Source organism: Arachis hypogaea, chromosome 14, assembly GCF_003086295.3.
Source record: "Arachis hypogaea cultivar Tifrunner chromosome 14, arahy.Tifrunner.gnm2.J5K5, whole genome shotgun sequence".
Classification (NCBI taxonomy): domain Eukaryota; kingdom Viridiplantae; phylum Streptophyta; class Magnoliopsida; order Fabales; family Fabaceae; genus Arachis; species Arachis hypogaea.
The window spans coordinates 130,823,599-130,841,281 of NC_092049.1; the positions used below are offsets into that span (position 1 = coordinate 130,823,599).

The 17,683-nt window shown below is 30.7% G+C and overlaps 2 protein-coding genes across 5 annotated transcripts; both read right to left on the reverse strand.

Annotated features, from left to right (window-relative positions):
- Positions 1-19: 19 nt before the first annotated feature.
- On the reverse strand, positions 20-9,935 carry LOC112744178 (ferric reduction oxidase 2). Of its 4 annotated transcripts, none has more exons than XM_072215051.1 (9): positions 9,588-9,935; positions 4,461-4,605; positions 4,264-4,366; positions 3,750-3,953; positions 3,145-3,379; positions 2,309-2,636; positions 1,548-1,791; positions 554-1,236; positions 20-334 (listed from the first exon to the last, which is right to left on the reverse strand). In XM_072215051.1, the coding sequence occupies exons 1-9, from the start codon at positions 9,816-9,818 to the stop codon at positions 195-197; spliced, it is 2,313 nt and encodes a 770-aa protein (XP_072071152.1). In that variant the 5' UTR covers positions 9,819-9,935; the 3' UTR covers positions 20-194. The 4 variants fall into 4 exon arrangements, with proteins under 4 accessions (XP_072071152.1, XP_025649511.1, XP_029148157.1 ...); XM_025793726.3 differs by lacking the exon at positions 9,588-9,935 and adding an exon at positions 6,143-6,472 and having other exon boundaries at positions 4,461-4,694; XM_029292324.2 differs by lacking the exon at positions 9,588-9,935 and adding an exon at positions 4,866-5,306 and having other exon boundaries at positions 4,461-4,694.
- Positions 9,936-11,996: 2,061 nt separating this feature from the next.
- On the reverse strand, positions 11,997-17,474 carry LOC112744182 (uncharacterized). Its single transcript, XM_025793728.3, has 4 exons — positions 16,847-17,474; positions 15,649-16,027; positions 12,565-13,104; positions 11,997-12,272 (listed from the first exon to the last, which is right to left on the reverse strand). Exons 1-4 carry the CDS (start codon positions 17,359-17,361, stop codon positions 12,171-12,173), a joined length of 1,536 nt encoding a protein of 511 aa, XP_025649513.1. The 5' UTR covers positions 17,362-17,474; the 3' UTR covers positions 11,997-12,170.
- Between the last annotated feature and the right edge of the window lie 209 nt (positions 17,475-17,683).

Sequence of the window (17,683 nt, forward strand, 5' to 3'; positions counted from 1 at the left end):
TCTAAAAAGCAGAAGAGACTATTAGAATGTAGAAGTATTGTCATTGGTGGTAGCTAGGAACTAGGATCTAACATTTGTTACATAACCAATTTACACTTTCAAAAAATAACAAAATTCTAACTCAAAATAAGCTAGCTAAGATCAATTCTCGCTAATAGCTAAATGTTTTATATCTTCTAACAATTCAAGTAAAATCACCAATTAAAGCTAAAGGACTCAAAGTGCAGATTTTCAGCCAAATTGGATGAGCAAACAGCTGCTACCTCCTGCCTCATTTCCTTGGGTCCAGAAACAAGAACCCCCGCATTTGACCCTTTCAGTTCCAACAGTAGTCCTTCAAAAAAGAAAAAATAAAAGCAAATAAAAGACAGAGAAAGAAAGAAAAGAAAAAAGAAAAGAGAGCAATTTCATACCCTTGATATGTCTCTAGGCTATAGTTTAAAATAAAGATTCCCTTCACTTGAGGTCAGTGTTATATTTATGAAGGTAATTAGTGTTACAGTTTACAAACTACATAGTAATTTGCCCCAAAAAAAAAAGTGAAGTGACTTACTTCTTAGGTCAGGTCTTCCACCATAATGCACATTTGTAGCATTGGCAAGGATCTGGTTTGGTAGGCTTTCCAATTCTCTTTCTACTGATGGAGATGACCCCTCCATATTCTGTACCTTCTTTGCTTCTTTGACATTTTGTTTCTTGTTCCAAAGAACAGCTGCACTTGCACCCATTGCTATAGACACACATATCACTAACATGTTGATAGAAGACTTCAAAGGGTATGAAAATATTTTATTGGTGTTATGATCAACAGGAAAAATGTAGTAATGGTTAATCATCCCAATTAGGATAATGAAGATTATGAAAGAAGATGATATTATAGCACCAACCCAAACCCAACTATTTGGACCTAAAATAGTAGAAATAGGCGAGTCTTTTTGGTTAGGCTTGAACCATATGGATTGAAGGGGAATTGAATTATTATTCTGTTTATGGTCTTCCTCTCTTGTGATGTAAGCCTCAATTTGTAGTTGCAAACTAGAAATGTCACCGTTGATTCCATAACATGGGAGGATCATATCTAACATTGAGAGACAAGAGGTGTTCTTAAATGCACAAATTAAGGTAAGTTTTGGAGTTCTGTATCTCAATGTTATGTTCAGATATATTAGCTCTCTGATGATAGACACAAAAGGGGTGATGCCACTGCCTCCACTAATCATCACAAGAGTTTCATGCCTGGTGAATAGAAAGCAGAGTTATTAGTTTGTAAGAAATTATAAATAATCATTTTAGACTAAGCCAGAAGTGATGTTATTTAGAGAGTAACTGTCTTGCTAGCAACCCAAAAACACTTTTCCATAATTTTCTGAGGTTTTTAGAGCTTTAAGGTGATAATAACTAGTTTTTTCCCATTTAGTTGTGAAAATTGTAATAATTTCTTAATATATATATATATATATATATGCAAAAAAAAAAACACTTATTCTTGAATGGATGTGTAATTTGTTAATATAAACTTGGGCTTTATATTAAAAAAAAATGCAAACCTTAGATAATCGGTAGATACAGGTCCATAAGGACCTTCAACATGGACATTGAGATGATCAATTGCAGATGGTACTGAAAGCATCTGATAGAGTTTCTGGGACCAAGCTCCCTCACTCTTAATGACAACACTTAGAATTTCAGGCTCCAAGTTACTATTAGAAGTAACTGTAAATGGATGCCACTGCAACTTTGATATGCTTGGTATGTTTATGAACACAATACTTGTGGGATTATATGTCAACCCTGCCAAAAAATATAGATAGCCACATCAGCACTAAAAACAATATACAAAAATTCTTATCATTGAAATTTGAGAATTTTTTTTTCAAGAAGCAGGTCATAACCAAATTATCTACTTGATCCCTCAAAAATATTTGACATTGGTTTGGTTCCTGACAAGTTGATATATAATATATCAACTTAGTCCCCTGAAAATTATACATCACATTAGTCAAATTCCTAAAAGATTTTTTATTAGTCTAGTCCTTAGAAAGTATATGTGATAATACTCTGGTCCTTAAAAAAGCATGCAACCTCAACTTGATCTTTTATTTTATAAAAATTTGTTTGCAGAAAGTGATAATGTCTTTGCACACACTTTTTTAAACCTACCCGAGTCCCAAGAATAGGAAAAACTGATTTTTTTCCCCATCTCTCTCACACCGTCTATGATTTTGGTGTCTGTAATTAGTATTCTATATCTTTAAACAATTAAGAGACAAGATCTAAGGGACTAAACATCTAGTTTATTTTATCTTACCATGGGTCTTAGAGAAGTTAAGTTCTACCGCTTCACATGGCAAAACACGAGCAGAAACCAACCGAGCTTGCTGTCTTGATTGCAAGAACCTTAGATAACGATCAACCAAGAAGAGGTAGAAACCAGGGAGCATAATACAAGCATAGGAGATTCCCACATGAAAGATGAACAACACAATGAAAAGGATGTAGAGGTGGTGTGTGTAGAAGAAAAGCTCAAAGGCTTTTCTCCTAATGCGAGGGAATGTTGTAAGCCACATTAAAAGACCAATTAGCAAAGTTAACTCTCCTGCTACATTTGATATCCCTGTTTTTTTCCATTCTAGCATCTGCATTGAGAATAATAGTAATAGTATCATGAATCTATAGTTCTATGTTATAGTAGATAACAAAATGATAAAAAAAATATCCAAGTGACTAGCATAGAGCACAATAGTAGTAAATTAACTTGTTTGTGCTAGAAATAGTTAGTTAGTCAGTATAGTTTCTTTTATTGAACATTTTTAATTAATTTTATTTCACAAGATCCTAAAATCCAATAATACATTAAAAAGAAAAAGATAAACAAGAATTAAACATGCCCTTAGAATTGGTACTTTCTTCTTTTCTTTTGAATCCAAGCTTTGAAATTTTCATGCATACAGTGTGATTCAAGTTTTAGACCACATATCATTAGTTCACAAACTTGATTTATTTTTCACATTTATCAGTCAACAACCCTATATTTTACTCCATCGAATTTCAAAATGCACCATGAATTGACTCCATGAGTTGAGAATCTACCATTTTTCAAGTCCAAAAAGGGGAGAGGAAAAGTAGGGGACTATTTTGACGAACCTTTGAAAGTTGATTAGTCACTGCCCAATAAATGATGTAGCAAAGGCCATGAGCAGTGAAGATTGTCATGAGCATATTTCCAAGCCAAATATGGTACTTTATGCAACTCTCTGATTTTAGACCAACCAGTGGCAACAATGAGGAGCCACGTGTCACTGGGAAGAACAACATTGCCAAGCATATGTTCCCAACTTTCCCCAACATTAGCGCTGATTTATCTAGTTTCTTCTGCCATCTGCGAAAACACAAAAATCACTTCCTTCACCACCAATCCTAGTTATTAAAACAGAAATAATATTTAGAAAAATGTTCGAAATTGCGATTGAGATCGCATAAAAGTTATATTATTATTACCTTAATTGCACACTAATGAACAAAATTCATGATTGAGACCATAATCAAAACTATAATCCTTAAATAACTCAGAATATATATCCATATCATAGAGCAAATATGTGTAAAACTCAAGTCATTGTGTATGTAATTGTATTATGATTTTAATTTAATTGCAAAATATTCAACAAATATTCAATTGATGCAACTGCAATTATATATATATATATATATATATATATATATATATATATATATATATATATTCTTACACTTTTTCTCCATCTTCTGCTGCTGATTTCTGAGAAATTTTGGCAAAGCTGTTGTTTAGATAATTTGAAAAGGACCAAACTAGTAGCACAATGAACATAAACAACAAGGCAAGTTCTGTGCCAGAAACAATGCCAAGAGGGCCTCTCACAAGCATTGGACGCTTCCCTATGAATACTCCCTCACATTTCTTCCCATTCTTGCTCCTGGAGTGGTGCAAAGAAACCAAGGAATTTAAAGCCAATCATCAGAACTGGGAATACTCTAATTATGTTATAAGAATACTTCATCCATTGATAAGTCGTTTTTATTTTTCTGATACATTCATCAATTGTTTTATCAATAAACAAATTGCATCCAAATATATCAATTTATGAATGTACTACAAAAAAGAAAAAAGAAAAAAAAATGGATGGACACAGTACCTTAAAATACTTATTACTTAGAAAAGTAGATATGGCTAGAAGAATAAGAAAAAAATCAAATGGGATTCAAGAATAAGAAAAAAGATAGCACCTTTCAATTTTGAAATAATTGTATTTCTTTGCTATATGGAGGTAGATACTTCCCAAAACAGCTATGAACAATATTGGAACAGTGAACAGGAGAAGTGTTGCACCTGCAAGAAGATCATAGAATATATCAGCATAAAACAAAGAATATAGATATGTGAATTTTGCAAATACATATGTAGCTGAATCGGAAAATGAGACCTTGTTTTCCAAAATATGAAGAATTGATCTTTGCTTTTAGTTGCGGTAACCATATCTGTTTATAAGTGTCTGTTGGAGCCACTACCCAAACAAAAACCCAAGCCAAAAACAAAACCAGCACCATTAACCTTATTGCAAATTGAGCCCTGCCATATTTTTCTTGAGAAGGTGGTGACTTCTTCAACACTTCCTCATCCATCTCTTGGTTTGTCACTTGTTCACTCCTTCTTCTTCCTTTAATAGTCCAGAAAAGACAGCAGAGTATTCAGTTTAGAGAAAGTGAATACTATATATAGTCATGAATTAAAAACGACAATAAATGGAACTCTTGTATATATACAAGTTGAAATCAAATTTGTGATCCCATTAGAGGTGGAAATGGACTGATTCTTGGGCGAACCTTACCAGTTAGTCCTGGAACCTTTCTTAGGGAGGTTGTACTGTTTATCACTTTAGATTTCGGAACTCACCAAGAAAAAGAAATCAAAATTGTGACACTGACTAGGAATGAAAAACCAAATTGCATGAGACTAGGTATAGTATTTATGACATTAAGAGTACAATGCCAAAATCATGTGGGGCATTATTAAGAATTGAATGTGTTTAAGGTCAAGCAATTCAGTGTGATGTTTTGTGTGCAAATTTAAATGAAAGATACAGGTGCACAGAATCAAAGGACATGAACATGGTCCTTTATGTGAAGCAGATAGAGATAGTAGTTGGACTCCTGAAAGTTGAAACTGGAGTACTGAACTGAATTTAAATCCCATATTGGTTTTATAGAGAATTTACTTTGTGGTTCATTTTTTATTGCCTTCAAACTAGGAAGGAGGTGAAGATTTTGTTAAATTTGGCAAATTTGGGGGAATTTGAGTGCTATGTTGTGGGGTTACACTTGGTAGCATGAAGGCTTGTGCCTTTTAGAAGCTTAGTGGGGTGTGCGTGTGTTGGGGCGTGTGTCAATTTTACATGGCGTGTGGTTAACTTTGGTGCGTGGAGAATTTCACATACACATTGGAAAATAACATAATATATGTAAATATTTTTTGAACCTTTTTATTCTTACATTGATAGTAAATATAAGCAAATTTTGAATGGAATATAAAGCATTTAGCCATTTATAGTCATTTTTTAGATGTCTATGAAAAAATACAACAAAAGAATATACTCCTTTTGTTTTAAAATAAGTTTTTTTTTTTAGATTAGTTTTTCAATAAATTATTAAAAGTAAAAGATATTTATTTTAAAATGAAAAGAATAAAAAAAATACAATAACAAAAAAAATATATATATAAATTGACAAATTATTTTGTAGGAAAAAGATAAAATTTAATTAATATTATACTTATTTTCTTTTTAAATGGTGTATTATCATTAATGACCAAAATATAAAAAGTTATTTTAATACTATAAATAAAAATATTATTTTTAAAAGTACAAATAAAACAATTAATTTAGAACAAAAAGCAAATTTTCATTATTTTTACGGCACTGGCTAGTACTAGTCTAGTACAGTCAGCAGCAGGTAATCTAACATAAAAGAAATGAGAGACCATGCATGTTCCCAATCATTAGGATGCATTCTAATAAGTCCACCAAATACCTCATCAGATTTTCTGTGGTAAATTCGAACTAATTTCAAAACTAAACAACTTGTTTTGAGATCAGGAGGAATCACTTACTGTTCGTATTCATCTTTATTGATTCAATTCTCCAGCTTCAGCTTGTTCTAGGGTTATCGGCAATCGCCAATCTTGAATCCTGCTTGGTATGGTGTATTAGAAGAAGGTTGTGAGACCAACAGAAATGGAGGGTTTCGATCTGATTTTCTCTAGATTGAAGAAAAATAGAGATGGATCTAACTACGAATTTGAATGTGGAAGGGGCGTGTGTTGTTCAAGTTGCAGGGACAGAAAATGTGATGAATTGAAAGTCCGGAACCATGGGAGAAAAGGAGGAGAAAGGGAAGTGGGTCAGAGCGAAGGTGCATTATTAGAGTGCACTCAAATTGTGGGGGTGCATTAATATTCTATTCTATTCACTCTCGTTTGCAGGATTGACTTTTTGTGATAAACTTCCTACTAGAAGTTGCTATTTCGTGATTTTGTTTAAACATTAAAAAGTAAAATTTCTTCTTAGGGGTAATGGTTAATTATCATATATCTTGATTAAAAAATAATTTAAATACAAAATTAATTAATAATAATTGTATTTTTATTTATCATAAATCATTCGTATATAATAATTTTTTTAATTAATTATTGAATTGTATATTGATATTTTTTAAATATAAAAGAAATATCAAATAATTGATGCTTAAGCTTTTTCCACTTAATTTTTTTTTTTTTAGTGAAAGAAGATTCTTTTATTATTATCTCGATTTTTTTACATGGATATATCAATATCAATAATATATATATATATATATAAACCTTTCACTGTAAACGTCGAATTTTTTTTTTTTGTTGCTCTAATGTTTGAACATTAATTATGCATACGGCATAAATTATATGTAAATATTATGGTAAATTTTTTTAACAAAAATATTATTTATACATTAAAATTAACCACTAAAATTAGTCACTAATGTATTTGTATATAAATATATGTGTAATTTAATTTATTTTTAATATATATTTATATTTCACTATGCATTTTATACGAGTGACTAATTTTGGTGTACAAACAATATAGTTATCTAAAAAATAAAATATATTACTTAGACTAGCATAAATGCAGATCGGATCGAATACACCCAAAATCTCGATCCGATCCACACTAAAATCATTGAATCAAATTGGATATAATATCCGCGATTTTTAAATTTAAATCCGATCCTCACATTTATGGATTGGATCGGATCTCAGATATATCCACAAAACATAAAAATATTTTAAAAAATTTATTTTTATTAAAAAATATCAATAAAATTCTTTTTTCCACTCTTTTAAATATGTTCACTCTTAACATATTGTTAAATATACTTTTTTTAAATAATAAAAATAAAATAATATAATATATATAATAATTATTAATTAAAATAAAATATAAAAATATTTATTTATTTATTTATTTATTTATTTATTTTTACAGAATTATAGATATCCACATGAAATCCACCATCTAATTCTATTAGTGTACAAAAGAAATCAAATCCAATCTATGATCACCCTCCCTCAAACAGAATCATCTACAGAGATGTCTCAAACGCTAAAATAAAAATAGGAAGAGGCTCTTACAAATACGACGAATTCACATCTCAATCTTTCGTAGATAATGAAATATTCATGATAGCAAATTTAAAAAGAATAATGTTACACATCTAAGTATTTTTGTTAATTAAGTCTAATTAAATTAATCTAATATCAACAAAAATTAATTATGAATAGCATTATTTTAAATCTCATTATTTAATTTTGATTAAACTTGATTTATAAAAAAACTTGACTACGTAGCATTACTCATTTCATTTAAAAATATGGTAATGACAGTCATTTTTATTTTTTAAGGGGGAAATAAAAGGAATATAAAACTCAGCCATACATCTTTTCAATGCATCATAAAGTGGTCTCTGTCAATTTTTCTATGAGGTTTGAGGGTCTAAATTACCCGATGATGTTTTAAAAGTTATGATGTAAACAAGTAAAGTGATTTTGATACAAGAATACAATACAGAACAAAATTAATAATGATATTAAATAAATAGTCAGAAGGTATGGTGATATAAACAAGTAGAGACTTTAATACAACAAAACAAACACTCCTTAATAGGATTCTCTTCCACAGAATTATTCATCCGCAAGTTTATGTTGGTCACTTTCAAACTCTAAAATTCAATATTTCTTCTCTTATGGTATCCACATAAATTTACACACAACTTATTTACTTGATATCTACATAAATATCACAAACTTTTCTTTAAATATTGCCAACCTTGACATGATCATCACCATCTGATGAATTCACAGGCAACCTTGACCATGATAAAGATTCCCTTGACTCAATCATCTTCCTTCTTATCACCATTGATAGGCTCAAAACAATGCACACAGCAGCTGCCAAAGTAAGCAACAAACCTGAATAATTTCCCTTTGACCAGCTTTTCAGAACAATAGTAGAACAATCCTCTCCATCAAAACTACTATGAGAGTTATTAATCTTCATAACCTCAACACCATTCAAGATACCATCAACAGCATGGGTAATGCTATTCTTTGAGGGACCTATACCAACACTCAAATCCCCACCTACATTGCCATCTCCATAATCAACCACAAAATCAGCATAAAACGGTGAAGCCAATGATCTTGTAATGTAAGACAGATCCAAATCTTCATAAGCCAAATAACCATTGACAAAAACATTGAAATAGAGCATATTAAGTGAAATGCTAGCAATATCACAGAAATGCAACCGAATCAAGTACTTATACCCTCCAAGAATTGGAAACGCCCAAGTAATGTTCACATTGGTAACAGAATCATTCTCACTTCTGATCAACCTAGCACTATTGTACACATTATCAGGTGCAACCTCACGGCTAGCACCTCCATCATGATACTTGATCCTCCCGCCAAAAACAAGCCTTTCAGACCCAAAGCTTGATCTCAATAACCCATCATCAGGAACCCAAGTTCTCCACAATGAATCATTAAAAGGTGTAACTTTGGGACCCCCAACATTGACCCTATGCACAACTTCAAGGGCTTGTTTGTTCAACCCGTCAAAATTCACCAAATTCCCTGAACTACCGATAAACTGTGCTGTTTCAGGGACAAGGTCGTTGGGTGCAGAAATCACCTCAATTGCGTTCACAAACGCCAATTTAGAGTCTCTATTAGGCACAAAAACTATCACGATCTTCTCATCTTCGACGGGGACAAGAAATTCCAAAACCTTAGGGTTTTGCCCTGTACAATTCAAACGGGTGAAGTTGGTCAATACGACGTAGTCATCGACCAAGACTCGAAATTGAGCTCGACCCAGATCGAGTTGGGGTGATTTGAAGGCGTGGAAGTGGAAACGAACGATGTGAGGTCCTTTGTCTTTGAGGGAGAAAGTGTAGCTAGCTGGACTAGTGAAAACCCTAGCGGTGTGGTAGATTGGGGAAAGGCCAGGGAAGGGGTTGTCGTTTCGGAGTGAAACGGACGCACGGAGTGAAGGGGAGTGGAAGGGAGAGTTGGGTGTTCGGGCGAGGTCGCCGGAGAAGAGGCGGTGGTCGGCGGAGAGGGAAGAAGTGGCAGCGGTGGTGAGTGGGGCAGTGGAACCACAATCGAGGAGGTAGTTGTCAAGAGGGGAAAAGGGGTGGGAGAGGGAAAGGGTGGAGAAGGAAAAGAGAAGGAATAAGAAGAAGAACATGGTTGAGACTTGAGAAGGTGAAGAAGAAAGAAGGAAGAAGAGAGTGGTTTTGTGGGAGGAAGAGCGAGTAGAGATGGGCCCACACGGTGTTCACAGCTTGGGTGGCACACTACCAACTGCCAGCTCGGATCCACTTAAACTCAAAAGTGTTTCCCAACGAATTTTGAACTTTTAGAAAATAAGATTATAAATAATTAGGATTAGTTTCAGAAAATTAAGACTAGCTTCAACGTAGGTATCATGGTATAACGGCTTCGTGAATGCGTAGCGCTCTCTCGTTGCCGTTGGTCTGTCGCACTGCCGTTGTGCCTTCTGCGCCAAAACTGTGCGCTGACCTACATGGAATTCTCATGGTCGTAAGTGGTGCGCTCGGATCCTTGAAATCGAGCTCCGCTTGGCGGGAATCTTTGGGATTTGTCTCGATTCAACTTCAAATATTTTAGGAATTAATTTGATGGTACTGAATCTATGATCGGATAAGGATCTTAAAAATAAACTCAGTTATTATTTTGGGTCAGATTTAAATCAAGACGAATCTCACTTTATTTAATTCAGGTGTATTCTAAGAAAATTAAAAAAGATATATATTTTTTAAATTAATTTTAATATTATGTTATATTAATTATAAGTTTATTATTTTATTTTTAATTATATTTGTTGAATTAAAAAATAGATCAAAGAAGCATCAACTTAGAATTTATGAGCAAATTCAATATTAAATATGGATATCAACTTTTCGGTAACAAATTTTTTCTTTATAAATAAGTATATTATAAATAAGTTTCTTTATAAATTATTGTTAAAGCTTTAAAGATCCAGTTTTCACCCGATTTGAATCCAGTATAGTTGTGGTCCGAAAATGTTTAAGTTTCATCGGATTTAGAGTCAGATTAGGGTTTAAAAAATAGATCCGATATATATTTAGAGTCAAGTATGGATCAGGATAAATCCGGTTTCACCCGACCCGTAAACACCCCTAGTCTTCGTTGTCTGAGATCGCGCCAGAGTGTGCTCAAATTGCATCGCCTCCCTCCCTACGTCGATTCCTCATCATCGCAATGTGCAGCTCTCCGTGCAACGTATCCTTGACGTGATCGCCGTCCCTCCCCATGAAACTCCTTCTGCTTCGTTATCATTATCGTGGAGTTGCTCTTTTTTCTTTTTTTTTTTTTTGATGATTCTTTTTACTAGTTTTGAATATTTCTTTTTTTAGGTTCAGATAATTTTTTTTATGTGTTTTAGATATTTCTTCATTTTTTATTTTTGACGATTTTTTTAATAGTTTTTAAAAATTTTTTACTTAATTTTCAAATGTTCTTTTTTCAATATTTTTTAATGGTTTCATCTTATTAGGTTTTGAAATTTTTAAAACCTGCAATGAAGAGTGATCGACATCGGTTGGAGTAGCGCAACAGCGTGACTGAAGCGAAAGAAGAAGGAGAGAGTGAATGTCGTGAATAATAATGAAATAAGAAGGGATGGGTGATGTAGTTATTTTTTATTCAAATTTACTTAGAATAATAGTAAAAAGTAAAAATAGAGTTAGATAGATAAAGTTGTTGATTTTTTTTTTTTGTATTATTAGACTTTTTAATTGAAAAGTATATTATAATTAATAAAATTGGCTCATACCTAGTTGGTCAGTTACTTAACAAAATTGTTTGCCTTTTTTTTTCTATTTCTCTCTCCTTTATTTAAATTTAGGGGCCAAGATTAGTTTGTGGAATAAAATTTTTTTAATTAATAAAATTGTAAGAATACCTCTAGACAAATTTAAAAATATGAATACAAATTCTATATAATTTGAATGATTTATATAAAAAAAAGTATTTATACATTAAAATTAGTTGTATTATTTATTAGTTTATTTTAATGTATATTTTGTATTTTAATATATATTTTATATTAGTAACTAATTTTAGTGGCTAATTTTAATAAAAATTTTATTTGTATACTAAAATTAATCGCAAAAATCAATCATTATGTATTTATGTATAAATATACGTATTTTTAAGTCATTTTTAATATATATTTTGTATTTTAATATGTATTTTATACTAATGACTAATTTTAGTTGCTGATTTTAATATACACGTAACATGGCTGAATTTTAATATATATGTAAGAACGTTGATAAAAGAAAATTGTTTCTAAAATATAAATAAAGAACAATAATACTTATTTTAATCATAAAAATTACTTTTTTTTATTAAATATTCTTTACTGTGGTATACAATGCTAACACAATGCTACCAAATTTTCCAAATAACATTTGAACATGATGATGTATGAAATGAAGTAAAGTGAGTACATGATTGAGACATGAATATAACTATTTACACATGCCCGAATCTACAATTCAAGAACTTCATCTTCTCTACATTCCCTTACATCAATCACAAGAGTCCCTTCCTCCTTTCTTGGTCGAACCCTGCAACAGTTTCTTCTTGGAGCCTGCAAAATACAATGAAATGGAACCAAAACACTCCTATAATGTAATTATTTCTGTTTTGAAAACTATGTGCAACTGTGCATGATCGATAAATATTAAGAGTGCATTTAGTTTATATTTTTGTTTGGTTTTTAAGATTTTGTGAAAAAAAAAATCTATTTTTTTATTTTAATCCATTGTTTTCTTTTTTTTTTTTATAAATTCTAAAAAAATAAAAATAAAAAAAATACAAACTAAATTCATCCATCAAAAAAATGGCCATGACTTTTTAAGTATAAAAAAAAAGTCACATACCTTCTCCCATATATGCGGGTCAAGCTTCTTGAAGACTTCTATTTTTCTGACCTGGGTAGGACCCGGAATTTTCCACCTACAATCCGGATTCGGATCGATCCGAATATAGTCGCTTATCGTTTCCTCAGCGGAGCCATCATAAGTGACATTAGAAAAGTAAAAAACAAAAGGCTTCTGGCAAACATTACGATTAGAAGGACGCGTGCTGAATGGAAATGCATTGTGATCAGCTTTGCGATTCCAATTCGAGAAGGTTGTCGCCGGCAACTCTACATCCCGGGGCAAGAAGATGCCCCGGAATATTTGAACCGCATATCCCCAAGACACGGATATGGTCCAAACTCGGGTTTTGTCATAACAAATGGATTGTTGCATAAGGGCATATGGGTCAAGTTTCATTGGGCCCTTGAGCCTCTGCAGGGCCTGGACTCTTGTCATGTTTGGGAATATGGGCTCCACTAGGTCCAAGTGATGAAGAGATATTAGTGGTGTAACTGGATGGGCTGCTAGGAGCCCAAATAGATTTCCTTTTAAATCGAACTGCACAAAAATATCATAGAAAATGTAAATGTAAGTTAATCCCAAAAAGAAAAAACCTATAAATGTAAGCTAAGTAGCTAAACTCGAATAACCAACAAGGATATTACCAAATAAAAAAAAAAAAACAACAACAAGAAGCATGAAATTGTTTGGTTTTTTTTAGTTAATTAATCTTAAGATTTTAATAACCTAATTGTTGGATTATACACCGATTTTATTCTTGAATTTTTTTTTCTTTTAAAAATGAATTGAGATTCATTTCTTGTGTTGGTATGAAACAACCATACACGTATATATTAAAAATTAGTCATTAAATTAATTATTAACGTAAAATAAATATTAAATATATATAATATAATGCATGTATTTTTTTTTTTTCCATGAAATCAAGAACATTGGCCTCGTCAGAAATGAACTTGCGTAGGCCAACTCATCAAGCTGAATATTTTGACTTTAACAGACTTAAATGCTTGATATTCAATATTCGGTCCATGCTATCTTATAAAGAGTGCCAAAATTTAGTAACAGGTGTTGCAACTTCTATATTCATGTCATAAAACAAACAAATCAAGTGACCTACAAATGTAGAACACAGAGCAATGTAGCAGGTGATATCATTTATCATTTTTAATATTTATCTTGAATATACAAATATGATGACATGAGTAGTGGGGTTAATTCAACTAATACTTAGACACCTCACATCACCTCAGTATAATAAAACTGCCACGTGTGACACACGTGGAAGCTGGTCAAGACTTATTAGATAACCCTAAACATTCATTCATCATGTTGAAAACAATTTGTTTTCTTTCTTCAGAAGTGGAAAGCAAAAGAAAAAGAAAAAATTAGTGTAGAAGCCAACAACTTTTCAGAATTGGCTTTTTATGTTTTCATGTTATGTATGTAGGTCGTGACATTTATCAAATGATGGTCTTGGTTTGGTAATGATAAGAGAGCCAATAAAGAGGGTAACAAACTTTAGGATTTTCATTTTCCAAGAACACTTTAAAGTGACAAAAATAAACAATGTCCAATAGTGGCAATAGATCTTTACTCCAAGTCTCCAAATATAAATTTTGAAAGCAAATGAAATTATTGTATCAAATTTGGTGTTTATATTATTTGTTATTTATTATTATTCACTTAAGTACTTCTTATTATATTACATAATACTTATTTTATAATATAATCACTTCAAAAGGTTTTTAGTTAGACAAACTTTGGCATTACTTAGTTTCAATAAAAAAAATAATTCACTTGGATAAATTATATATTAGGAGGATATATACGTAAACATGCTCTTAATTTTAAAATTAATAATGATGATATGAAGACAATTAAGATAGTTCATAGGAACAAATTAATGAGACGGACCAGACCACCTTCTATTTTGTCTTATAAGTACTATTTTAAAAGTGGTTAATCAGTTAATCCCCAGCCACTTCAATCATATATTGACCAAAGTCAAGAAGCAAAGCTTCACTACTTAACTAACACTAACGTTTAAAATATAGAAAAAGAAGTCTTTAGTTTTCATTATTAAAGAAACGATAATTCATGTTGGATAAAATATTGCTTCAAAGTAGGTAACCTAAAATACAAATGCTCTCAAGTCTTTAAATATTACTAAATAAAAGATACAAACCTAATTAAGATATAGATACGTTACGATAATATTAGAAAGACAAAAAAAAAGTCAAAATTTATTTTATTTAATATTTATTAATTATTATAATAATTAATAAATATTAAATAAAATAAATTTTAATTATTTTTAATTAGTTTTTTTTAGTTACTACACATTTTCGTTAACATATATACTTCTCATGGATCAATAATTATGCGATCACAGCTTCTCTTTTGTCCTTTTTTGTTTTTAAAAAGGTGGTGATCACTTCTGAAGTTCTGATTCAATTAATCATATGTTACCAAGGTCAGGCACTAAAGATCCCACTTAACTAATGCTAATTAACAAAAATCAAAATCAACTTATTTTTCTTCTAAATATTTAATTTATTCCTCTCTAAGTCCCTTTTCCCTTTTTCCTATATTTCCTATATATAAATTATATAAAATTAGGATGAAGATGCATCTTTTTAATTTTTTTCTCAATTAATATGATTAATTATAATTTTTTTATTATGCAATATATTCTCTTATATAGATATTTTTATTATAATAAAAAATTACACTTGACAGCATTAATTGAAAAAATCAATTTTTTTGCTAGGATCAAAATTCACACATTCACTAGTATTTATTTTATTATTTTATATTTACAACCAATAAGAAATACATTATTTTATATAAGAATTTTACATAAGAATTTATTTAATTAGTTTGCATTCTGATGAATCATATTTAAAAAAAAAAAATTTATTTAATTCTCACTATATTTACATCATATTCCATGAACCAACATCCAATCACTATTTCTCCACTTTAACAAACAACCAAGCTAATAAAATAAATAAATAAATTAAACAGAAAATTTCAAGGGAGTGCTAATTAATTAATTAATGAATTAAGTTGATAACAAACCTGATGAAATCCATTCTCCTTAGTAAGTGGAACACCAAGCTCAGCCATACAAGCTTGAATCCTATCATCTGAACCAAACAATGAAGGGTACCTCTGAATGCACCTATCTTGCATCTTCTCCAATGCCAGTGCCAAAGAGTAACTAATTGCAAACCCACCTCCTCCAAATGCCATGTTATATGAGAAATAAATGTTCTGCATGTGACTCTCTGAACTTGACCCTATGTAATAGAATTCATTATGATCATATTTTTGTAGCACCTTAACCAAATTCTCTGTCACAAACACTGTGTCATCATCCCCCATCACAAACCACCTCACATTCTTCATCTTTAGCCTCACTGTCTCCGATACTATCCGTGATAAACGAATCCCAGACCTATATTATTCATATCATTCATACGTACATTAACAAAATTATGTTTATAATTAATCATTTTTCTTATTCATTAATATTAGCCAATACATGAACAAAATTAATTTACTGAATTATTCATGTACTAATTCAAATTCATCATGTCATCGGTCTAGAATTGAGTGTAATTGATAAGCAAGAAAAACAGGACACGCATTTCAAATGTTTCGGTGTTTCAAGTATTTCAATAATTTTAATCATTAATTTTAATTATAAAAAATTAATTGTTTATTTACCTTGTGTTTTAAAGGTATATGTTAAAATTATAAATTAAATTTTTTTAATTAAAAATACAACAAATTTAAATTTTTAATATATTTATTTTATATTTATTAGAACTTTTCAATTTTACTAATAATAAGCTTATTCTGTCTCTTTAGAATACTTGTTAACTAAATTTTTGAAATTAATACTAAAATATTAGAATATTTAAAATATTAATATAAAAAATAAAATATATTTTTTATCAATATTTGTTATTTTTTAAAATTATTCATAATATTTAATTTTATTTAATTTTATTCATAATATTTTTTATTTATGTCAAAATTATCACCGAATATTTTTAATTTTATCTCTAATGTTTTAGATAAAATTAATATTTAAGAGTAATTCTATTGCAAATCGAAAATGTTAGAAATAAAATCAAATATTAAATATTAAAAATATTTTTAAAAATTCACAAATATTAAAGAAAAAAAATTACTTTATCGGAGATAGAATAAGACATATGATATATAGTTGAAGTTGATTGAATGGAGAAATTAAATTTTGTGAGATGACCTGTGTCCATTGGGGTGGTTGTACTTGAACTTGGAAGTATCACTAGAAACCCTCAATGTTGGAAGCAATGAGTCTTCACCATGTTCAATTTGAACCTTTTGGTCAAGCCACACATTACCCCTAGTCACATTAGGCCTCCACCATAGTTTAATGTATTGTTTCCTATGGTTCCAGAATTTTGATGTTGCTCCTATGCCAAACACTATGTGGGATAAGTTGGTTCTACTTTTGTGATCATCAAGAACAATGGGTTGATGGTGGTCTTGTTTTGTTGGGGTGGTGGTTTGTTGATGAGATAGTAGTAATGGTGGTGGTGCTGATGATGGTGGGTCGGATATTTGAATCGTCATTGATGTGGGGTGATGAGAACATTGATGATTGTATGATGAATGGGTTAGGATTGTGAGGGAGGAGATGGAGATTATGAGGAAGAAGAAACCCATTAGCTTTGTGATGCTCCATGATGATGTTTGAAGGAATATTTCTGATGTTGAATCTTTTGGACTTATTTTCATGGTGGTGGTGTTGGATTTGAGTGAAAGAATTAAGAAGAAGAAGAAGGGGAAATCAGAGGTGGCAATAACAGAGTGAGAGAGAGAGAGAAGGGTATGAACAATCTGAGAGGAAGATTTAATAAATAAAGGGGGTTCACAAATCACAATTCACAATTTAATTTATTATTAATAATTTTTTTATATACCGAAAATGTTGGTTCTTAAGTATTTATTTTGAATAAATAAAAAAATGGAAATAGAGCATGACCGAGTTAGTGAAATTAGACTAATTATTCGACATATGACTGGCTGACATATATGGGAGAGACCGAGTTCAATTATT

Coding starts and splice junctions, on each gene's coding strand:
- LOC112744178 (XM_072215051.1), bottom strand. CDS start 9,818: ATGTTCTTCTTCTTATTCCTTCTCTTTTCCTTCTCCACCCTTTCCCTC. Junction 3,954..4,263: donor AATTATTTCAAAATTGAAAG/GTGCTATCTTTT, acceptor GCACCACTCCAG/GAGCAAGAATGGGAAGAAAT. Junction 335..553: donor TGGAAGACCTGACCTAAGAA/GTAAGTCACTTC, acceptor TCTTTTTTGAAG/GACTACTGTTGGAACTGAAA.
- LOC112744182 (XM_025793728.3), bottom strand. CDS start 17,361: ATGAAAATAAGTCCAAAAGATTCAACATCAGAAATATTCCTTCAAACA. Junction 13,105..15,648: donor AGGAGAATGGATTTCATCAG/GTTTGTTATCAA, acceptor ATTTTTGTGCAG/TTCGATTTAAAAGGAAATCT. Junction 12,273..12,564: donor ACCCGCATATATGGGAGAAG/GTATGTGACTTT, acceptor TGTATTTTGCAG/GCTCCAAGAAGAAACTGTTG.